This window comes from Bubalus bubalis, chromosome 12 (genome assembly GCF_019923935.1).
Source record: "Bubalus bubalis isolate 160015118507 breed Murrah chromosome 12, NDDB_SH_1, whole genome shotgun sequence".
Taxonomy (NCBI): Eukaryota; Metazoa; Chordata; class Mammalia; order Artiodactyla; family Bovidae; genus Bubalus; species Bubalus bubalis.
The window spans coordinates 15030364-15054648 of NC_059168.1; the positions used below are offsets into that span (position 1 = coordinate 15030364).

The 24285-nt window shown below is 40.4% G+C and overlaps 1 protein-coding gene across 4 annotated transcripts in view; it reads left to right on the forward strand.

Annotated features, from left to right (window-relative positions):
• Positions 1-4264: 4264 nt before the first annotated feature.
• TTC27 (tetratricopeptide repeat domain 27) overlaps positions 4265-24285 on the forward strand; it is a 178034-nt gene continuing 158013 nt past the window's right edge. For 2 of the 4 annotated variants that reach the window (XM_044925799.2, XM_044925798.2), the window contains exons 1-5: positions 4265-4579; positions 6040-6217; positions 8888-9017; positions 15573-15713; positions 21526-21628. In XM_044925799.2, the coding sequence (XP_044781734.2) occupies positions 4480-4579; positions 6040-6217; positions 8888-9017; positions 15573-15713; positions 21526-21628 (652 nt within the window). In that variant the 5' untranslated portion in view covers positions 4265-4479. The remainder of the gene's footprint in view (positions 4580-6039; positions 6218-8887; positions 9018-15572; positions 15714-21525; positions 21629-24285) is intronic. The other 2 variants (XM_025260856.3, XM_006080593.4) reach the window with 2 other exon arrangements.

Genomic DNA, 24285 nt, shown 5'->3' on the forward strand with positions numbered 1-24285 from the left:
AAAGTGGCTACATTTTTTTCATTTAAGGGAAAACTGGTATATAACATTATGTGTCTCAGGTGTACAATATTTAATTCAACATCTGTATACTCTGCCAAGTGATCACCCCCCAAAGTCATTACCATCTGTCACCATGCAGTTGAACCCTTCCCCCCACCCCTTAACCTCTTTCCCCTCTGGTGAGTACCAATTGGTTCTCTGCATCTATGAGTTTGTTTTTCTTGTGTTTCTTTGTTTAGATTCTGCATATGAGTAAAATCTTGTATTTGTTTTTCTCTGTCTGCCTTCACTTAGCAGCAGCAGCAGCCTTCACTTAGTATAATATCCTCAAGTTCCATCCATGTTGTCACAAATGGAAAGATTTCCCTTTTTTAAAATATTCAAGTGGTATTCTAATTATATATATATATATTTATATATACATCACATCTTTTTTATCCATTCATCCATTTGATGGACGCTTGTTTCCATATTTTGGGGATTATAAATAATGCTCCCGTGAACATAGGGGGTCTATATATCTTTTCAAATTAATGTTTTAGTGTTCTTTGGATAAATACCCAGAATGAAATAGCTGAATCATATGGTAGTCCTATTTTCAATTTTTCGGGAATCTCCCTACTCTTTTCCATAATGGCTGCACCATTCCCACCAATAGTGCACAAGGGTTTCCTTTTCGCCACATCCTCTACAATACTTGCTATTTCTTGTCTTCTTGATAATAGCCATTTCAAGAGGTATGGGTTGATATCTCATTATCATTTTGATTTGCATTTCCCTGATGATTAGTGATGCTGAACATGTTTTCATGTGCCAGTTGGCCATGTGTATGTCTTCTTTGCAAAAAGCTGTATTCAGAACCTCTGCCTATTTTTTAAAATTGGTTTGCTTTTTGTTGTTGAGTTGTATGAGTCTTTATATATTTTGCATATTAATCCTTTGTCAAGTATATGGTTTGTAAATATGTTTTCCCATCCAGTAGGTTGCCTTTTTCATTTTGATGATGGTTTCCTTCACTGCGTATACGCTTTCTAGTTTGGTGTAATCCTATTTATTTATTGTTGAATTTGTTTCTTTTGCTTTTGGAGTCACAGCCACAAAACATTGCTAAGACCAATGTCAGTGGTGGTGGTGGTGGTGTAGTTACTAAGTCGTGTCCTACTCTTGTGACCCCATGGACTGTAGCCTGTCAGGCTCCTCTGTCCATGGGTTTCTCCAGGCAAGAATACAGGAGTGGGTTGCCATTTCCTTCTCCAGGGCATCTTCCCAACGCAGGAATCAAACCCAGGTCTCCTGCATTGCAGGCAGATTCTTTACCGACTGAGCTAGGAGGGAAACGATGTCAGTCGGTTTACCGCTTTTACTTTCTCCCAGGAATTTTATGGTTTCAGGTCTTAAATTCAAGCCTTTAAGCCATTTTGAGTCAATTTTTGTGTGTGGTGTAAGATAGTGGTCTACTTTCATTGTTTTGTATGTGGCTGTCCATTTTCCCCAACACCATTTATCAAAGAGACTGTCCTCTCTATTGTATCTTCTTGGCTCCTCTGTTGTAAATTAACTGTGTATATATGGGTTTATTTCTTGGTTCTCAGTTCTGTTCCATTAATCTGTGTGTTTTTTAATGTAAAGTGGCTATCTTTTTTTTGTATGTGATTACCATTTTAATACATGAAAGTACGTGTTACATTGATCGCATGGATAAGAGAAGTGTCTTCAGATCCAAAACTGGAATTGAGAAGACAGGGAGACTGGAAGGTAACTTGTTCCAAACTGTAAAAGGACAATCACACCGAAGTCTGCCTATAACATTTACAGGGTTGTGAAATACATTCTATAATAACTTCTTTGAGAAATATATCTTCATAGCAAAAATATGTGTTAAACTATATGTTTATATAAGTGTAGCAGCAGCAGCAGTCATCAGAATAATTAATTAAAATAACTTAGTGGGCATTGGAAAGGCTAGTAATGTTTGGAGAGGGCTTCCAAGGTGGTACTAGTGGTAAAGAACCCACCTGCCAATGCAAGAGACATAGAGACGAAGGTTTGATCCTTGGGTCAGGAAGATCCCATGAAGGAGGGCATGGGATCCCACTCCAGTATTCTTGCCTGGCGAACACTATGGACAGAGGGACCTGGTAGGCTACAGTCCATAGTGTTGCAAAGAGTTGGACGCAATTGAAGCGACTTAGCAGGCATGCGATGTTTGGATAAGTAATGAAATAAAGATATACATAATTAACATTACATGTTTATTCCATAAAATATATTTGTCTTGCCTTTACTTCTATAAAATCATCAATTATGTTTTAATATATATATATATATTAGTTCCTGAAGATGCTCTAGAAAATTACCACAAACTTGGTAGCTTAAAGCAACAGATGACTGGGGACTTTTCTGGTGGTCCAGTGGTTAAAAATCCACCTTGTAATGCAGGGACACAGTTTTGATCCCTGGTTGGGGAACTAAGATCCCACGTGGTCTGGGGAAAGATCCCACAGTGGAAGACCTGATGCAGACAAAATAAATAAATACATTTTTTTTTTTTTAAAGCAACACATATATTCACTCACAGTTCTTAAGACCGTAAGTCCAAAATCAAGGTGTCAGCAGGACTACTGTCTCTTTAAAGGCTCTAGGTGAGAATCCATTCTTTGTCTTTTCCAGTTTCTGGTGACTGCCAGCATTTGTTGGCTTGTGTATGCATTACTCCAACCTCTGCTTCCATCTTCACATATCGTTCTTGTGTGTGTGTGTGTGTGTGTGTGTAAAATCTCCCTCTGCCTTTCTCTTATAAGGACACTTATAAGTACCATCTCTTAGGACAGCACTTTGAACCCATCAGGTTCATTTTAAAATCCTTTTTCCAAATCAGGTAACAGGGATTAAGACTTGATATCTTTGGGGCAACTAGTCAGCCCACTATAGTTATCAAAGATTTCCTGCTTCTATTAACACTAATTGACTAAAGGATTATAAAAATGTATTTTTATTTGAAGTATATAAAGTTTAAATGCATTGTTGGCCAGAAACAAATAGACTGCCAGATAGTATTTCCAGCAAAGATAGGTTTATTCAGGATCATCAGAACATTGCATTTTGGTACCCACAACCATGGCAAGTCATGTGTAAGTTCTCCTTTCTGATCTCCGATCTCTATTTAATTGAAATACATATTTGTTACTTTTTTACATTTCCTTCTGTTGATCAAGATCTTTCTCTGAAAGTCTCCCTAATCAACAGTCAGGTTTTCTAGTTTCAGTGGGTTTTTGTTTCTCTATGACAAGAAGGAGCTTTCCGGGGTGTAGAGCCTCAAGTCAGAGGGAAAGTAAACAGACTGGACCTTCCTCTAGTTGCAGGGAGCATGGGCTTCTCTCTAGCTGTAGTGCGTGGTTTTCTCTTTCTGGGGGCTTCTCTCGTTGTCAACCAGGGCCTCTAGGGAATGGGGGTCCAGTTGCATGGGCTTAGTTACTCCATGCCATGTGGAATCTTCCCAGACCAGGGATCATACCCCTGTCTCCCTGCATTGGCAGTCAGTTTCTTAACCACTTGATCACCAGTTAAGTCCAGACAGAGTTCTCATATGGAATTCACTGGACTCCTCTTCGTTGGGTCTCTAATTCCCTGAAATGGTACCTCAGTGTTGGTAGTAAGGGCCCACGTGCTTTGGCAGGACCGACTAAGGCTTTCATCAGGTAGTCTGGAGGGTTCTGACCTAAAGAGGTTTAGAAATCAAAGCTGCAGTCTTTCCAATTATACAGCAGCTGGGCAAGACCGAAACTGTGACCTCTTCCACTGGCCTCCTGGGCGGAGAAGGCCATGGCACCCCACTCCAGTACTCTTGCCTGGAAAATCCCATGGACGGAGGAGCCTGGTAGGCTGCAGTCCATGGGGTCGCTAAGAGTCGGACACGACTGAGCGACTTCCCTTTCACTTTTCACTTTCATGCATTGGAGAAGGAAATGGCAACCCACTCCAGTGTTCTTGCCTGGAGAATCCCAGGGACGGGGGAGCCTGGTGGGCTGCCGTCTACGGAGTCACAAAGTCGCACACGACTATAGTGACTTAGCAACCGGCCTCCTGGGTGGGCGGTGCAGGATGACTCCACGCCCCTCACTCCTTCCACAGCTCAAGGTTACGCCTCTGGGGTCGGGGCTGAGGGAACCAAGGCCCCTCCCCCGAGTCCCGCCCCTTTCCCCAGCTTGGGGCGGGGCATCCTCACTGGGCATGCTCGGTATCAAGGCCTCGTGTTGGTCTCCTAGGCGGAAGCAGGTTCATCGAGTATGCGTGTTTTTCCCAGGGTTCTCCGCGCTGCTGTCATGGCCGCCTCCTTGTTCCGCTATCTGCACATGGTGGTCTAGGCTTTGTGTTTACACGACCTGTCGCCACTAGTCGTCGGCGTCTTGGTCGCTTTTACTTGTACTTTCTTCTTTTTGACTCCTGTGTGACTCTCGTAGGAATCTTTTGGCTGCAGCTATGTCCGGGGTGATGTGGACCCCGGAGCTGGCAGTGCTGAGGGGCTTCCCTACTCAGGCTGAGCGGCAGCAGTGGAAGCAGGAGGGAGTCGCCAGTTTGGGTGAGAGGGGTGAACGTGCCAGGAGGGACTTAGGCCGCCGCGAGGACTGTGGGGAGAAGAGGCGGCTGGGTTTTCATCCCTCCTGTATTTTTTTCCTACCCAAATCTACCTGATTTCTTAAGGCTTCAGGTTGTTGCCTCCTTGACCTGGTGGGCGTGGTCTTCGGGTTCCGTACTTGTCTTAACCCTAAATTTTTCCCCGTCCAGGGGTTCTTTACCGTCTGAGCTACCAGGGAAGCCCTCAGTAATAATGTCAGTTATTTTTATAATCTCTTAACACTTATTCAGTCATTTAATCCTTATAATAGACATATAAAGTAGACAGTACTTTTGTTCCTTTTTGCAGATGAAGAAATTTAAGTAAGTTAAGTAATTTATTCAAGGTCTCACAGCTGGTAAGTACAACAACTGAAATGAGGCAGCAAAGATGTAATCTTGTAAGCAAAGCACATTTGCCAGAGAAATAAAGAGTTAAAAGGCACATCTACTACAGGGTTATAGGTACACGTTGTTGTGGGGTTTAAGCTGGACCCAAAAGAGAAATATCAATATAGGACAGTGTGTGTGTGTGTGTGTGTGTGTGAGAGAGAGAGAGAGAGTTTAACACAATATATATGTATAAGTGGGATGTGTGTGTGTGTGTGTACGCACACACATGTGTTTGGGTGTTATATACAATAGGTGCTTCAGGTGAGAGGTGGTTTCTGAAGTCTGAGTCTGGAAGTCTTATGGAAGAAATCAAACTTGACCTGATTTTTGATCCGAGAATAAGACTAGTAAGTGGAAAAGAGTTCCCCAGGAGGAAATCACCAGTGTAAAAGTGTGGAGGCAGGAATGTGCATTTGGATATTAGGGGAACAATAAGTGCACCAGCTTTTCACCAGGGAGTATGGTTGGGCATCCTTGGTGGCTCATAAACAGTAAAGAATCTGCCTGCAATGCAGGAGACCTGGGTTGGATCCCTGGGTCTGGAAGATTCCCTGGAGAAGGTAATGGCTACCCACTCCAGTATTCTTGCCTGGAGAATTCCATGGATAAAGGAGCCTGATGGGCTGCTGTCCATGGGGTTGCAAAGAGTCGGACACTACTGAGTGACTTATCACTTTCACTTTTATGGTGGGGGTAGTGGGAGCCAGATGGTAAAAGGAAATGTTCTAAGGAAACTTTTCTGTTCTCAGTAGGGATTCCTTTTGAATTCTCAGCAGAAGGATGATGTTCGTTGCTAATGAGGAATATTTTTTCTAGGTCTAACTTCTGCCTTACTGTTCATGATATGGATGAGCTCCTAATCCTAGGAGAAATGGTGGGAATTTGCACAGTGCTTTGTGATTAATTTATAGGAAGTGTTTTAGATATATACATTTTTTTTTTTTTGCATACTGAAATGGTAATAGTGTTACCCTTTACAATATGAAAATAGTATTTTTTTGGATTATTGTACAAATTTTATTTCTGTTACAGAGAGTGGATCTTTCCTACAGTTGTTGCTAGAAGGGAACTACAAAGCCATATTGTTAAATTCATTGACTCAAAGTATTTTAAATTCAGCAACAATAACTGAAGAAAAGATTGACAGCTACCTAGAGAAGCAGATAGTAACATTCCTGGATGACTCAGCAGAATTGGACAACATCAGAAGGTAGAATTTTATTTGAAATTTTCATAGAGAAATGAATTTTGAATACATTTGGTAGTGTCTTGACAGTGTGTTAAGGCACACTGACTTTTGCGGTTTTTGGAAAACCTGGCTTTACATTTAGTCAAGACTCTTGATGTACGTAATAATTTATGTAAAAGCTTCTGTCCAGAGGACCATCGAGAATGAAAAGGTAAAGTGGTGTAGGATGTCAGAGGTTCATATATAACACTAAGTTATGACCGGGTGATAGCTGCCAACCACTGAGCTTCCAGTTGCTTAGGTCTCATAGGTTTTAGCCATACTTAAGACTTCAGACCTTCTTTCTTTTTAACATGAAAGTGTACACTATCATCTGGTTATTTGTAGATTGCTGAGTGAGAATTATAACTACTTTTATTATTTTTAGATTGTTATCTTTAATGTTTTTATTATGGAACCCTTGGTTTATCTTCTTCCATTGATGTTTATGTAATTTAATAGTATTTAGTATAAGGGACGGCGAAGGCAATGGCACCCCAGTTCAGTACTCTTGCCTGGAAACTCCCATGGACGGAGGAGCCTGGTAGGCTGCAGTCCATGGGGTCTCAGAGTCGGACATGACTGAGCGACTTCACTTTTCACTTTCATGCCTTGGAGAAGGAAATGGCAACCCACTCCAGTGTTCTTGCCTGGAGAATCCCAGGGACGGAGGAGCCTGGTGGGCTGCCATCTATGGGGTCGCACAGAGTCGGACACGACTGAAGCGACTTTGCAGCAGCAGCAGTATAAGGGATAGTCGCACAGCAGTTAACCTAATTTTTTTAGTGGCTTATATTTTACTCTTGTAAGTTTGTTAATATACCTTTCTTTTCTCCACTGTCTCTGGCAACCACGTTGTTTTAGTTTTCTTTGAAACATATGCACTTTTGTTTTATCATAATTTGTAAGAAATGACTTCATTTTAGTTCTTGAACAAATCAACTACTGTGCTTGGTGTTGAGGTTGTAAAGATGAATAAAATGTAATCTGCATCTATTAGGAGTTTATAAAAAATACTACTACAGACATTGTATTTTACTTAACGGATGTCGTTCATTTTCATTTTTCTGGCCGTCTGGCAGTTTTTCTTTCCTCTCGTGTCAGTCCTGTTATTTTGCTCTCAGGTGTCTGTGTGTTACCATAGCTTTGTGTGGTGACGTGAGAACACACGTGCATGCACAAATGCAGTAAACATTGGTCGACCAGAACTCCTGCTTGTCACACAGAGCTGAGAAGAGACATTTCAGTTACCTTATTTTGAGGTTATTTGAAAATTAAACTGTATTCTTAGCTCTTCTTGAGGATTTTGATTTTTAGTTATGACGTTTATTAAGGCTTACATTAAGATCTTGCTGCACACCTGTTGCCCTAAGTTTCCTAAACTTCTAACTACAAACAGCCTCTATTCTTTCTTTGCTCTGCTCTCAGTTGCACTGTGTCCAGAGCATTCTGGATACCATAGGCTCGTAGGTTTTATTTTATTTATTTTTTTCTTAAAGAATCTTCCTTTTTGAGGTAGGGCCTAGGGAATCTAGGAGGATTCCTGTAGCTTCATGCTGAAGAAAGTGAAAGCAGTCATCCTCTTCCTCCAACACTCCCTAGGCCCTACCGCAAAAAAGGAAGCTTCTTTAAGAATTCCATGGACTGTATAGTCCACGGAGTCACAAAGAGTCGGACACGGCTGAGCAACTTTCACTTTCACTCGTGTCTTAATCTAAAGGTTGGCAAATTACCTCTGGTGGGTCAAGGCCAAAGTGCCTCAGAGTGTTGCTTACATTTTTAAAAGGGTTGAGGACAAAAGAAACACCTGTGACCTGTAAAGCCTAAAATGTTTTCTCCTTTACAGAATGAGTTTACCTACTTACTCCTGTCTTCAGCCAAAGTAGGATTGAAAAGAAATAGGTTCAAGTGCAATATCTAGGGGTTTTTTGTTGTTGTTGTTCTCATAGTTTGTAGTGCAGATCAATAAAATGTTTGGAAACAACTTTTTATTGTCACTTTTCTTATGTATAAAATCAATTTTTCACCCAATGTCAGAGCTGTTAAATAGAACACAAGACCAAGTTCTCAGTATCTGATCAGGTCCTAAACCAGTGCTGTCCAAGAGAACGTTTATGATGATGGAGATACTCTGTATCTGCTTTATCCAGTGTGGGAGCCAGTAGCTACGTTTGGCCATTGAGCACTTGAAATGTAGATAGTGTGACTGAGGGACTGAATTTTTAAATTTTATCTGTGTGTGGGTGCATACATAGTTGTGTCCAACTCTTTGCAGCCCCATGGACTGTAGCCCACGAGGCTCCTCTATCCCTGGAATTTTCCAGGCAAGAATATTGGGTTGCCATTTCTTTCTCCAGGGGATCTTCCTGACCCAGGGATAGAACTCACATCTCTGGTGTCTCCTGCCTTGGCAGGTGGATTCTTTACCACTAGCACCACCTGGGAATTAATTTAAAGAGCCATATGTGACTCAAGGTGACTGTGTTGGACTTTGCAGACCTAAACTGTAGTTTCAAAAATTTTTGTTGTAATACTCTCAGATAATGTCAATGTTGATATCTTACATTTTTCTTAATAACACTGAAATGAAATAGTAGTGTATTTGTGGTTATACATAATGGTTTATGTTTATTTCTTTTTTCTTATATGCAGACAACAGAAGATATTCCTACTTGGTGTGAGCAGTTTGCAACTTTTTGTTCAGAGTAACTGGACGGGCCCTCTTGTTGATTTACACCCTCAGGATTTTTTGCCATCTGTTTTGTTTCAGCAGTTCAGTGAGGTACGCTTCTTGGAAATGTCATATGTAGGTATTATTGTGTTTATTCTTTAGAAATGGATCTTTATAAGCCAGAGTTAATAGTAGGTAAGAGAGAAACATGACCTGGTGGCTTGTACAGAACCTACTAAGAATGCTTGTTCATTGATCAGAGTTTCATGTAATTCATAAGTTCCGGTGTCAGTCTCAAACTCCTCTTCAAATGCTCCTCATTTTATGGAGCTCTGTTAGCTACTCTGTTTATTAAAGAATGGACAGCTGTACCAGTCCTCCAGCTGCATATTTTACCACAGCTACACAAAGATACTTTCTGAAGAAGTAGAAAGTCTGGAGATCTGTTTAATTTTGTTGCAGAAAAGTTTTGCAGCTGTGCTTAGAACAGTTCCTGGGGAGGTTCCTTTGTGTCACAGATACACTTATTTGTATGTGCTTAAAGTGTGTGCCTTGGAGATGCCCCATGGTGATCATGAGTCTTAATATCTGTGTATGGAGATAATGTTATTCACCTGCATCCATAGGTCATCAGTATGGCTTGCAGTTTGAACACCTCAGTTGTGTTTGAGCACATGTACCAGGGCTTGGGGGAATGTGACATGCCCTAAGAAGAAGAATGGTAACTGAGTTATCCAGCCACCTCAGAGGACTGGAGCATAACTGTTGATCACTCAGCCTGGAAAAAGGGCACCTTAACATCCAGAACTTACGCAGTCAAAAAGACCTGTTTACTGTTTCCTGGTTTCTCAGAATTAGAAACAGCTGATGAAAGGGGAATGGAGTTGTTAGAGATCAGTGTTAATAATTTGATGAGAATTACAAAGCAGTCCTCATCTGAAGCCATGGCCGTTGCTGCTGCACAGTCAGTTTACCGAGTCATAATGTTACATAGTGATAGAATAACGGAGACTCATAGTGCTGGCTCCAAATCATGACTGAAAGGCCTACAGCCCTTCCATAGTTTATGTCTAAGAAGGGAATTTAATCTGTACCTTACAAAAGTTTTCATCCAAAATGATTACAAGTAAAATCCCCAAGATTTTGACACTTAAAGAGATGCTTTGATTATCTAGGAGTTTACGTATATGGAACATCTGTCTTCCTCTTTGTGTATGAAACACTTTCTGGCCTCTGTTGCTGCCCAGTGCAGGGTAGAAACCTACCAGACAAGGTTGCAAATACGTACTGAGCACTGATGTGTGGTTGGAGTGGTGCTTCATTGCCGTGTGTTGTATCAGTTTGACATTTTCTTTTGATGAGAAGACTGAAGCTCACAGTGGTAAGAGAAACTTGCAGAGGCTTTATAGCTGGGGGATTGGAACCCATGTTTTCTGGGTCCAAATCCAGTACTCTTTCTGCTGTGCTAGTGTGGAAGCACCTGTGGAGTCAGGTAGCAATTCAGACAGTGCAGAAATGGGTTACATGAGAGAGTCAAACTATAAGAAGCATTGAAATGAATAAGGAGATATGAGGAAAGTGAATTTTGTCTGAGAAGACCTTTTAGTCAAGAGTGGACCTTGAGGTAGAACCTGAAGGGTGATGAGGAAAATGGATCAGTAGAGAAGAGGAGGAAGTACGTTCTAGATGCAGTCACATGAGCACAAATTTAGAGGACAGAGCAGTAGGTGTTTGTGAGGGCTGTATGAGGGGCTGCTTTGAGCCTGTTGGGGCAGCAGTAAAAGATGGGGCTCAGGCCACATCATAGGAAATTTTCACTAAGACCTTGATTTTAATCTTTTTATTATAAGTACATCTTACTCTCAAAAAACATCAGATGTATACAGTTTAAATAATAAAACATCTTTGTTTCCACCACCTGGCTTGAGAGAGGGAACATCACCAGCCTTGGAGAAAGGAACTTTCTGACTGCTCTTGCTTAGGTGTTGAGCCCCTTTGCCATTGCCGTGGCTCTGTGGGCCCAGGGCTGGGAGAGCCTTGGAACTGGTCTCGTCTGGCTTAGCAGCCTCTCTAGTTACCTGGTGTGCAAATCATAGCATCTTCTGCATATGCTCTGACTTGGAAAAGGTTGGAAAAGCATTAGAAGGTCTCCTGTGTGTCCTTCTTGGTGACGTCCCCAGCCCCCTTTCTCATAAAACACTCTCATGAATTTGATGTTAACATTCCATTGCTTTCTTCATAGTTTTAGCACTTACGTATATATGTATCCTCAGAGAACATATTGTTTAGTTTTGCCAGTTTCTGAACTTTATATAAGTTAAATAAGCAGGGTGACAATATACAGCCTTGACGTACTCCTTTCCCGATTTGAAACCAGTCTGTTGTTCCATGTCCAGTTCTAACTGTTACTTCTTGACCTGCATAGAGATTTCTCAGGAGGCAGGTCAGATGGTCTGGTATTCCCATCTCTTGAGGAATTTTCCACAGCTTGTCGTGATCCACACAGTCAAAGGCTTTGGCATAGTCAATAAATAAGTAAATAAAGCTTATTTAACTTATATGCAGAGTACATCAGGAGAAATGCTGGACTGGATGGGGCACAAACTGGAATCTCGATTGCCAGGAGAAATACCAATAACCTCAGATATGCAGATGACACCACCCTTATGGCAGAAAGTGAAGAACTAAAGAGCCTTTTGATGAAAATGAAAGAGGAGAGTGAAAAAGTTGGCTTAAAACTCAACATTCAGAAAACTATCATGGCATCTGGTTCCATTACTTGATGGCAGATAGATAGGGAAACAGTGGAAACAGTGTCAGACTTTATTTGGGGGGGCTCCAAAATCACTGTAGATGGTGACTGTAGCTATGAAATTAAAAGATGCTTGCTCCTTGGAAGGAAAGTTATGACCAACCTAGACAGCTTATTAAAAAGCAGAGACATTACTTTGCCAACAAAGGTCCATCTTGTCAAAGCTATGGTTTTTCTGGTGGTCAGGTATGGATGTGAGAGTTGAACTATAAAGAAAGCTGAGCACCAAAGAATTGATGCTTTTGAACTGTGGTGTTGGAGAAGACTTTTCTGAGTCTCTTGGACTGCAAGGAGATCCAACCAGTCCATTCTAAAGGAAATCAGTCCTGAATATTCATTGGAAGGACTGATGTTGAAGCTGAAACTCCAATACTTTGGCTACCTGATACGAAGAACTGACTCATTTAAAAAGACCCTGATGCTGGGAAAGATTGAAGGCAGGAGGAGAAGGGGTTGATGAGGATGAGATGGTTGGATGACATCACCAACTCAGTGGCCATGAGTTTGAGTAAACTCCAGGAGTTGGTGATGGACAGGGAGGCCTGGCATGCTGTAGTCCATGGGGTTGCAAAGAGTTGGACACGACTGAGTAACTGAACTGAACTTTATATAAATGAAATAAATTGTGTTCTGTGACTTGCTTTGCTTAGACGTATATTTTTGGTATTATAAACTATTCATTTTTACTGTTGCATAGTATTCCAATTGTATGAATGGACCACAATTTATATATCTTTTCTACTCTTGATGGCCACATGGGATGTTTCCGTTTTTGGTAGTATATTATGTACTGTGCTGATGGGAACACATCTTCTGGGAATCATTTGTAAGAGTTTCCAAGCACAGCAAAACTTAAAAAAGGATAATGTTTGGTGCAATGAGCTAAATGAAGGAGGCTGTTTTTACTGCCTGCCCCCTTCCTAGGGCTATAGTTAGGCACCCTGAGGGCTGAGAGGACTGATGTTTTACCACACTTGTAAATGCTTCCCAGGACTGAGTTGGGAAGCTCTGCTGAGGGCAGGTATCCACGAGTGGAGCTGCTGTGCTCTAGGGTGTATGCATGTTCAACTCTTCTTACTGTGTCAGGTTGTCTTAGAGAGAATTATTCAGTTTATACTCTTTACCAGCAATCTGAGAATTTGGAAGATGGAGTTGAAGTTTTAAAATTGGGGAGTGGCATATCAGTATTTTCCAGCTGTCATTTTCCTGTGCTTATTGATGTTTCATAGTTCCTGTGAGGACAGATATTTGTGAATATACTTCATGGTCTTGGAGTATAGTCATCAAAGCCAAGTTAATTTTCCCTGCCTTCAATGTATGGAGGCATAAGTTGGCATTTTTAGCACTGCTGTGTGACGGCTGGTCTAACCAGCCTTGGGATAGCACTGAAGCTTAGCATCTGAGTAGTTCCCTCTCACGCATAAAAGTTGATCTTCTAGTAAACTGGTTTTATATCAGATGTATCTCAGGCTTCCAGATGTTGACTTTTCTTCACTGTTATGATTAATAAGTATTTTTATATGTCTTATGCTCTCTGGACTGAGGAGTTGTTGCTAAGGGACTTGTAACTTTCATTTTATCTGTTTTCATTGAAAATGTAAACAGTCCTCTTTCAAATTCAGCCATTTTTCCAAACCTCTGTAAGCATGGTTAGAGCTTGGTTGGAATATCAGTGTTAGATCACAGGAGTAAATAGAGACTGCTTCACTTAAGCAGAAGATAGAAAAGCATTCAATTTTTTGATAATAATGATGCAAAATAACTTTGGCAAAAGAAATTTGTTTGTTTATTCATGCATTCACTCCTTTACTTATTTATTATTTGCCCTGTTAATGACATTCTCCGAGAACTTAAAGAGAAGAAGGTTTAGTAACCAACCTCTGACTTTGAGTATCAGAGGAAATGAGATCCAAATAGTATATCACGGAGTATCTCTTTGTGTAATTTTCTGTTTGTTGCCCTGTTAAGTCACCTGTTTGTTATCTTTAAGGATGTCATTAGAAGATAGTGATCTAAATTTGTGCAACAACAGGTAGATGTCTTTTTTGTCTCAGTGTGATTAGAAAAGGATTCTTTTTCTTAAAGTCATGTCTTGTACTTCACCAGTTTGGTTGGGATGCTAGGAAATAAAGATTGTTAAGTCTACCTAAAAGGCAAGATGATTCGGTGAGGCTTCAGGTCCAGCTTGGGCATGTTAGGCAGGGTCTTCTCTCCAGTCCTTAAGCGGTAGCCTTGCTGGTGTAATTGGTACCTCCACTTGGAGGTTTTGCGGGGAACCTCAGACTCATCGTGTCCACCTGGATTCGTGGTGAGGTTCTTCCCCAGACCAGGTCCTCTTCTGTGTCTGTGTCTCGCTTGCTCCCACCCCCATCCTGCAGCTGTCCCAGTCAGAAGGCTGGCAGTGATCCTGGCCCTGTCCTGGAGGACTGCCTTGTGCTGGGCCTAGGTCTGAGGGGAAGGCAGCATGAGATGGTAGGAAGAGTACTGGCTTGGGAGTTGGAAAACCTGGGCTGTAATCTCTGTTCAGACGCTGGCTTTGGTGTGATTTTGGACTGAACTTAACTTTTTTTGTTCTGTTTTCTTCTGAGATTGAGGCAGTTGTAATACTTCAGAATAGTTCCTTGATTATTGAACTTGAAAAAAAAATTCATTCTACCCTCAGTGTAGGTTAACAGTAAGCTTTATTGGTGGTTTGCTGGTGGTCATTCACATTGTCTTTATACCTCAAGTACGCTTTTCAGTGATGATGAAGGGGCTGTTCCTTTTGTACCTTTATTTAATGTTTTTATAAAGGAGGGATTCCCTGGTGGCTTAGAGGTTAAATCGTCTGCCCACAATGCGGGAGACCTGGGTTCAATCCCTGGGTCGGGAAGATTCCCTGGAGAAGGAAATGGCAACCCAGTCCAGTATTCTTGCCTGGAGAATCCCATGGGCGGAAGAACCTGGCGGGCTACAGTCTACGGGGTTGCAAAGAGTCGGACATGACTGAGCGACTTCACTTTCACATAAAGCATTGAGCCTGGCACTGGCATCACTTGGATTATTTAATCCTTACAAGAAACATGTGAGGTGTAGGTTCTGTTATTTGATTTTATAATTGAGGAAGCTGAGGCTCAGTTAAAAGAAATCTGCCTATGCCCACAAACTAATAAACAGTAAAAGGACTCCATCCTGTGTTGGTGACTTAGAGCCTGTTTTCCTGATGTTGAGCATTCCTGCTGTTGATTTTGTGGCAACTGTCAAAATTATTCAGCCCACATTTTAAAAACATGAGTGTCTGGTCCAGTGTAGAAAATTTGTTCAGTTGAGAAATGGGTTTTTCAGAGACCTTCCTGCTGGGCAGGCTTTGTTCACGTCAGTCTGTGATTGTACGCCTACTCAGCATCTGATATGTAAGACTTTGTTGTTCTTTGGCCTGATAGTAATTAAGGGGCAGCTGTGGTTTGTAACGACATTAGCTGACTGGTGAAGCATATATGAAATGTAGGTGTTTAATATGAATACTTTCACATGGAGATGACTTTACTGAGAAAACACTTTGTTGTAAGTAAATCTGTAAGATAATGGTGCCTCTTCAATAGTAGCATTTTCTTGATTGTTCTGTTCCTCTAAAGTATAAGCAGATGGGTGGTCATTGGTCAGGGCAGGCTGGAGTTGTAGATCTCTAAAGGCATTTATAATATTAGGACTTGGTCCAGTGCCAGTTGCTGTGTAATAGATTAATGATTGTGTTTCAGAGCTGATTGACTGGGAAATATGTATCCTTATAAGACATACAAAGGTTAATTTTTTTCTAAATTGTTTGATCTTATATATATATATATATATATATTTTTTTTTTTTTTTTCCCCCAGATCAAAGGACTGGATGCATTTGTTCTGAGTCTGCTTGTTCTAGATGGTGAATCAATCTACAGCCTGACCATGAAGCCTATCCTGCTGTTATTAGCAAGAATTATCTTAGTGAATATAAGACATAAACTGACAGCTATTCAGGTAAGGAAAGAAAAGGAGCCAGGAGATTCAGACCCAGGTGTGACTTTTGTGCTGATTAGTATCAGACTTTAGGTGTGATGCTGACAATGTCTTGGTATATTTATTTTCTAAGTCTTCCTTAGGTATTTAATTTAATCTCGCTAATGAGATTAGTATAAAATGAAACATTGTCTTTTTAATAGAATTGTATATATGTGTTGTATGTATGTATGCATGTGTGTAAGTGTTCATTCTCTGAATCTTAAAAGTGGGTTTAGAAACATACATCACAGTCTTTTATGAATTTCATGTAAGGATAATGAGCAGTAGCCAGAAGCATGCATAGCACTTACAGATCAGATCAGATCAGATCAGTTGCTCAGTCGTGTCTGACTATTTGCGACCCCCTGAATTGCAGCACGCCAGGCCTCACTGTCCATCACCAACTCCCGGAGTTCACTCAGACTCACGTCCATCGAGTCAGTGATGCCATCCAGCCATCTCATCCTCTGTCGTCCCCTTCTCCTCCTGCCCCCAATCCCTCCCAGCATCAGAGTCTTTTCCAATGAGTCAACTCTTCGCATGAGGTGGCCAAGGTACTGGAATTTCAGCTTTAGCATCATTCCTTCCAAAGAAATCCCAGGGCTGATCTCCTTCAGAATGAACTGGTTGGATCTCCTTGCAGTGCAAGGGACTCTCAAGAGTCTTCTCCAACATCACAGTTCAAAAGCATCAATTCTTCGGCGCTCAGCCTTCTTCACAGTCCAACTCTCACATCCATACATGACCACAGGAAAAACCATAGCCTTGACTAGACGAACCTTTGTTGGCAAAGTAATGTCTCTGCTTTTGAATATGCTATCTAGCTTGGTCATAACTTTCCTTCCAAGGAGTAAGCGTCTTTTAATTTCATGGTTGCAAGCACCATCTGCAGTGATTTTGGAGCCCAGAAAAATAGAGTGTGACACTGTTTCCACTGTTTCCCCATCTGTTTCCCATGAAGTGATGGGACCAGATGCCATGATCTTCGTTCTCTGAATGTTGAGCTTTAAGCCAACTTTTTCCCTCTCCACTTTTACTTTCATCAAGAGGCTTTTGAGTTCCTCTTCACTTTCTGCCATAAGGGTGGTGTCATCTGCATATCTGAGGTTATCGATATTTCTCCCGGCAATCTTGATTCCAGCTTGTGCTTCCTCCAGTCCAGCGTTTCTTATGATGTACTCTGCATATAAGTTAAACAAACAGGGTGACAATATACAGCCTTGACGTATTTCCTATTTGGAACCAGTCTGTTGTTCCATGTCCAGTTCTAACTGTTGCTTCCTGACCTGCATACAAATTTCTCAAGAGGCAGATCAGGTGGTCAGGTATTCCCATCTCTTTCAGAATTTTCCACAGTTTATTGTGATCCACATAGTCAAAGGCTTTGGCATAGTCAATAAAGCAGAAATAGATGTTTTTCTGGAACTCTCTTGCTTTTTCCATGATCCAGCGGATGTTGGCAATTTGATCTCTGGTTCCTCTGCCTTTTCTAAAACCGGCTTGAACATCAGGAAGTTCACCGTTCACATATTGCTGAAGCCTGGCTTGGAGAATTTTGAGCATTACTTTACTAGCGTGTGAGATGAGTGCAATTGTGCGGTAGTTTGAGCATTCTTTGGCATAGCCTTTTTTGGGATTGGAATGAAAACTGACCTTTTCCAGTCCTGTGGCCACTGCTGAGTTTTCCAAATGTGCTGGCATATTGGGCGCAGAACTTTCACAGCATCATCTTTCAGGATTTGGAATAGCTCAACTGGAATTCCATCACCTCCACTAGCTTTGCTCGTAATGATGCTTTCTAAGGCCCACTTGACTTCACATTCCAGGATGTCTGGCTCTAGGTCAGTGATCACACCCTCGTGAATATCTGGGTTGTGAAGATCTTTTTTGTTCAGTTCTTCTGTGTATTCTTGCCATCTCTTCTTAATATTGTCTGCTTCTGTTAGGTCCATACCATTTCTGTCCTTTATCGAGCCCATCTTTGCATGAAATGTTCCTTTGGTATCTCTGATTTTCTTGAAGAGATCTCTAGTCTTTCCCATTCTGTTGTTTTCCTCTATTTCTTTGCATTGATCGCTGAGGAAGGCTTTCTTATCTCTTCTTGCTATTCTTTGGAACTCTGCATTCAGATGTTTATATCTTTCCTTTTCTCCTTTGCTTTTCGCTTCTCTTCTTTTCACAGCTATTTGTAAGGCCTCCCCAGACAGCCATTTTGCTTTTTTGCATTTCTTTTCCACGGGGATGGTCTTGATCCCTGTCTCCTGTACAATGTCACGAACCTCATTCCGTAGTTCATCAGGCACTCTATCTCTCAGATCTAGGCCCTTAAGTCTATTTCTCACTTCCACTGTATAATCATAAGGGATTTGAATTAGGTCATACCTGAATGGTCTAGTGGTTTTCCCTACTTTCTTCAATTTAAGTCTGAATAGCACTTACAGTAGATCTTAATTACTATTACTGTTTCTTGGCTCATGTCCTGCATTGATTGATATTTGGGTTGGGTTTAGTAGAGCATTTGTTGTATGGTTTCTCTAGGTTACATATAAATTAGTGAGAAAAGCTAATAGGAGGTGATAAAAACCACAAGAGAGCATTGAAGAAAGCCCTTGAGGTGTGCTGGTTCTCTTGCAGCTTCTCAGCTGTGTGCAGCTGACTCTTCAGTCTGCCTTGGGGTGTGAAGGCAGCTGCAGATACTATGTGAATGGGTGTGACTGTATACCAGTAAAGCTTTATTTATGGACATTGACATTTCATATACTTTCACATGTCACAAAATTTTCTTTTCTTTCTTTCAAAATTGTAAGGACTAGTCTTGGTTTGGGGCTAAAGGAACACAGGTGGAGGACTGTTTCTGCCCCACAGGCTGGAAGCTTCCTGATTCCTATCCTGCTCGTTGCAACTTAGGCATGTAAACCTTGTATTGCCAGAAATAGTAAATCTAAATTTTATGTGAGATCTCCCAGTTTCCAGGTGTTGGCCGAAAAAGTTTAAGAAATAATATTTCTATGGATAAAATGGGGACTTGGTCTGTACTGTATCAGGGCTTGTTTTCCTGAGCATTTAAGTTGAGGCAAAGAAGAGGTAAAAAGGGAATCATGCCTCTTTGAGCAACTCTCATGAGAGCCAGAAGGTTTGGAATCAGTTGTACCAGAAGGGTTTTTACTTGATGGATTTCAGTGTATACTAGCAGATATAAGGCCTTATCTTTGATCTTTTTAGTGATGTTAGTTTGAATAAAAAAATGTTTTTTCAAGTTGATTTGAGTTAAATGATCTTATAGACTGAGTAGTACTTGAGCCTAAAGAAAGTATCATCAAGACATGAGGTTGCAAAATGGTATCATTTTCTTTCTGGTGAGACTAATGGTCATTAATGAGGTAGTGATACAGTTTTCTTGATGGAAAACTTTCATCAGCATGCATATTAAGCAGGAATGTATCAGGTTGATTTTTTATTAAAAATAAAATGATTTTATTTTTGTGGAGCAATAAAAGAAGATAATTTTTCCCCACCCCCTAGTCTGTGAAGTATATAGACCATTATTAGTAATTTGTTGAGTAAAAGGAATTTTGGCTTTGGAATCAGACCGGAGTTTGTCTGGCTTAGCCTCTTACCATCTCGTGACCTTAGGCCAGTGAATTACTCTGAATATCAGTTTCCTCATTTATAAAGTGGACTTGAGTTGGCAAGCAGTTACTGGGTTTCTTTTGAGTACGCTCATGTGCCTTGCCTTCTAGAAGGTTATTCACTAGTATGACTTGTCAATCAGAACAAGTAATAAGTGCACTAGTCAGGAGATAGGATCTGGGAACTGTCTAAAGCAAGACTTCAAGTTTCCTTTTTCATCAACGCCTCAGATTTTCTATTAAGTGATTCTTGACAGATAGAAAAGGCACTTTTATTTTCTAGTAAAAAAAAATAGATCATGCTTTCTTTCTTTGTTTCACACTCCCCTTCTCCCATGTGAAGATTTTGGATTAAAGAGTTAGTTTATAAATCTGATTTTTAAGAGCTGAGCATCATAAGTTGTATTTTTTTAAAATAATTCATCATTTATTTATTGACAAACAACCCTTGGTGGTTTAGCCACTAAGTTGTATCTGACTCTTGCGACCCCATGGACTGTAGCCTGCCAGGCTCCTCTGTCCATGGGATTCTCCAAGCAAGAATACTGGAGTGGGTTGCCATTTCCTTCTCCATGTATATTTTTTTAACAGGGCAGTCTGTTTGACTGGATCTATCTTAATTCCCATGTCTAGAAAAGGAAAGAATATGTTGCCAGACCTGACTCACTCACTGCTGACAGCAGATAAGGACAGATAATTGGAATATAAACTGAGTTCCTTAGCTTAGTGATAGCAAAAGAATGAAAATGAAGCAGCAACTCAGGGAATTAAATTAAAAATGATGTGAAACTTCTGTCTATTAGATAGTTCTACCTTTCTTTTCCTTACATGGCCTGAGGAAATAGCATTAGTAATTAGAAAAGATTTTTTTTTTTCATTTGTGATTTTATCATTGTTGCAACAGTTGTGTGTAGCAGTTTAGAAGGGAAACAGGCAGTTTTACCCCTTGATCAAATTAAGAAATTAAATTCAAGTAACAGAAAATGCTTTTGGTGATTAAACATGATTTCCAGTTAGTAAGTATTGCTATAAAAGAAAAAATTTTTCACACCTTTGGGCAATATAATTCAAAGTAACATAGTTATAACTAATTTAGATGATTCAATGCATGATCATACTTGGTAATTTAATGAGCCTATCAAAAATAGTTAATACTTCTTATTTGCACACACACACATATGTATAGAGGAAGAGCCTAGAGGAATATAAACCTTTGTCATGGATTTTTCTGGGGAAGGAGGATGGTGCTAAGGCAGCAGAAGAGCAACTTTCATCTTCACTGTGTGTGCTTCTGTATCGGCTTGTTTAATCAGGCTGTGTTGAAAAGTAAGACTGAGCACCAGAGAACTGAGAGAAGGCTACTGCGCTGTCAGCCTGTGCGTTAGTCAAGACAGTGTATAAAACGTGGTCTCCACCCTCCAAACTATAAGGACAGGTACTACACACTTGAAAAACATGAGCTCTCCAGTCTGGTGCTAACTTCTAGGCACAGTGTGGGAGTGAGAGACCAGTGTGTGCCCTAATCTCTTCTCTGGGAGAAGAGGTTTCGTGGAAGAGAGTGTGGCAGAGGTCTTCCCAGTTTGGGGAATAACCTGAACCCAGGCTATTTCTTACCTCGTAGCGTGCACAGCATGCATTGCTTCAAGGAGGATACAGGGATGAGTGAAGCATGGTTCCTCCTCTTGCTGGCTAGCTGGCTGACAACCCTGAAAACTAGGATGACATACACGAGTATGCTGGGGTGTGTTTGCAAAGGGAGGTGGAAAACACGTGCTGGAAGCTGAGACAAGGGAAGAATCACCCCACAGGAGGTTCTAGTGGGGGGCCTCCCGGGATGGTGGGTGTTGGATCATAGTGCTGGTAGAGCGCTGTAGCAGAGTCGGGCGATGACAGTAGGCATTTTAAAGGAGGAAGTGGGAAGTTGAAAATGATGTCGGGAAGCCCAGCTGGCTTTGAATGAACGGAGGAGAGATGTTGTTCTTGTGGAAGACAGGGCAGTGGATTTGCTGTTATTACTGAAGATGTAGCCGTGAGTGGGTAAGCTTCCTGAAGAGTGAATTTAATCTCACAAATATAAAAAAATTCTAAAAGTTGATGTAATGTAAAATTTTTTTCCAAAGGGTCCTTTTATTTCAGCTTACGTTGGTATTTCCTTTTTCTAGAGCTTGCCATGGTGGACGTTGAGATGTGTGAATATTCACCAGCAGCTGCTTGAGGAGCGCTCACCTCAGCTTTTTGCTCTTGCTGAAGACTGCATTGATCAAGGTATGCTGCAGATTTTGTCTGCATTGAGCATGTAGCTCTGTTCTGTTTTCTTGGCTGAGACTTTCCTTTTTCATTTATTGCTTGACAGCATATGGTAACTTTTTGTCTGAGGTTGTTTCTCCACTCTTTCTGAATTTGGACTATCACAGATTATTAGGATGTCAGATTATAGGATTTCTTTTTTGTCTTTGAATTTTTAAAAAATCAGTGTTATTTATATTATTAATACAGACTTAAACAAGTGATTTATTCTATATAGTTCACCTTGATTCTATTACAAATTACCTAAAGGTATTTAAATATTTTCTTGGTTACTTAATGTAAGAAACCTTGTTAGAAACAAATGTAAACTCCCTTTATTAAGAAAATAATCCTTAACTAATTTGAACTGGAGTAAATTGTGCCAAACTACATGCAGAGCAGGAAATTATTTATCCTATATCCTTCTGAGTACATGAAGAAATAATTCAGTTTTTTAATTAATAATATTTGGTAGAAAATAAGTTTAGTGAGGATGACAGTGGGTAGAGAGACATTTTTGTTGTTTTTTCATTATTTTCATTGTAATATATAATGTACATATGGAAATGTACCTAGAACAGAAATGTAAAATTTACCAAATACTTGTAAACCACGTGCCCCTGTAAATGCCTTTGTTGCAAGTAACCCTTAGGCTTTTTAGGGAGGCAGTGTTTGTTTATGGCTATGCTGGGTCTTCCTTGCTGCTTGGACTTGTAGTTGGGGCGAACTGGGGCTACTCTAGTCGTGCACAGGCTTCTCTTTGTGGTGAATTCTCTTGTGGAAGTCTTGGCTCTAGGGCCCGGAGGCTCCAGTCGTGTGGCTTGCGGGCTCTAGAGCAGAGTCTCAGTAGTTGTGGCACGGGGCTTAGTTCTTCTTCGGCATGTGGAATCTTCCCAAATCAGGGATCGGATCTGCGTCTCCTGCACTGGTAGGTGGATTCTTTGCTGAGCCACCAGGAAAGTCCTCGGGAAGCATTTTGAAAATAGGAGGAAATCTTGGACTTAGTCTATATTTGTTCAGGATTTGAAGTTATGTAAGACTGTGGAACAACCAAGGGCAATTAGATCTGACTTGTATATGTAAAAAAAATGTATTCTGAGCTTGAACTTGGTATATAGGAAACAATATTTGTTCTGGTATGAGATTTAAACCTAACATGTGGTAGCAGATTGTTTATTAAAATAAGGAGTTTACTTTTCTGTACAGTGATATTTCACTAAGTGTACAGTGATGCAATGAAGTAACAGAACTGCAAAACGGTATTTCTTTTTCCTGTAGAAGTCTTTGGTTTAATGCATTTGGATTACAAGAGATTTTTTATGAGCAAATATAGGCTACAGAATCATCTGTATTTTCAAGACGGTAAGCAACTCTCTAGATTGTGAGTTCCTTGCGGGCTGATTTTTTCTTGTTTCTGCTTAGCAGAATGCCTGGAAAATAATAAATATTTAGTGCATATTTGTTGAATAGTGATAGCTAGCATTTATTGAGCCTTTACTTTTAAAATTTTATTTATTTATTTTGGGCTGCACTGAGTCTTTGTTACCTTGAAAGCAGGGGTTACTCTCTAGCTGTGCTGTGCAGGCTTCTCGTTGCAGTGGCTTCTCTTGTGGTGCATGGGCTTAGTTGTCCGGAGGCATGTGGAATCCCCCAGAACCAGGGGTTGAACCTGTATCCCCTGCATTGGACCACTAGGGAAGTCCTATTGAACCTTTTCTACATTCACTTTTCAGAGGAGACATTGTAGAACTCCATTTGTCCTCCATCTCAATAGCAGTTTTTATCTGAGTTAACTTGTTTTTCAAAAAGTGAAATATTATAGAAGTTATGAGAAAATTAATCCTACCCAGATACCATATGGGATCTTGAATCTTCTCATAATAGTGTTGGCCTAGGCGCGGAGTTCTCTTTCAAATGAAATATGAAGTTGGACTTGGAGAAAATTAAGACCTGATGCTCAATTTACTGGTCTCATTGTCCTCTTTCTATTTTTAGTAAAATGAAAACTGTGTAGACTAAGTCTTCCCCCCATTCATGTCATTTCATATTTTTAAAATGAAGTGAGATACATTCAATAAACAAAGTGCAAGGGAGAAAGAGAAGTGAGATAAACTTCTAGTTCACGAAATCAGATCAAGTTTTGAAAGCCAGGGATGAGTTGAACATTACTGATTCTAATGGGGAAAGAAGTTGATTTTTCCAGAGGATAGTGAAAGCATTTGAAGGAAGATGGCATCAGTATTTAGCCACTATTTAATTTTGTAAAAAAGTAATTACGTTACACTGTGTAGCATATTAAACAATTTCATATGCTTCATTATACTTTTATGGAGTGTTGGTAAATGAACAAAACACAAGGTGTCACTGGGAGTTTTCTTTCTTTCTCTTAATGTAAAGGAAATCAAGTTTGATGCAGTTGCCAGAGGGAAAGCCACATCTCTTCCCTTTATCCATATTATGTATATCTACATTTATGTCTCTACCTTAACCACATCTCAGTGACTGATGTTCTCAATGATGACCTTTAATTATTAAAAGAAAAAAAATACCTTCTTAATGTACCATATTAAAAGGTAAGAACCATATGATGCATTGTAGAGAGAATTCTAAGAGGTAAAATACAGTTCTCTAAACAG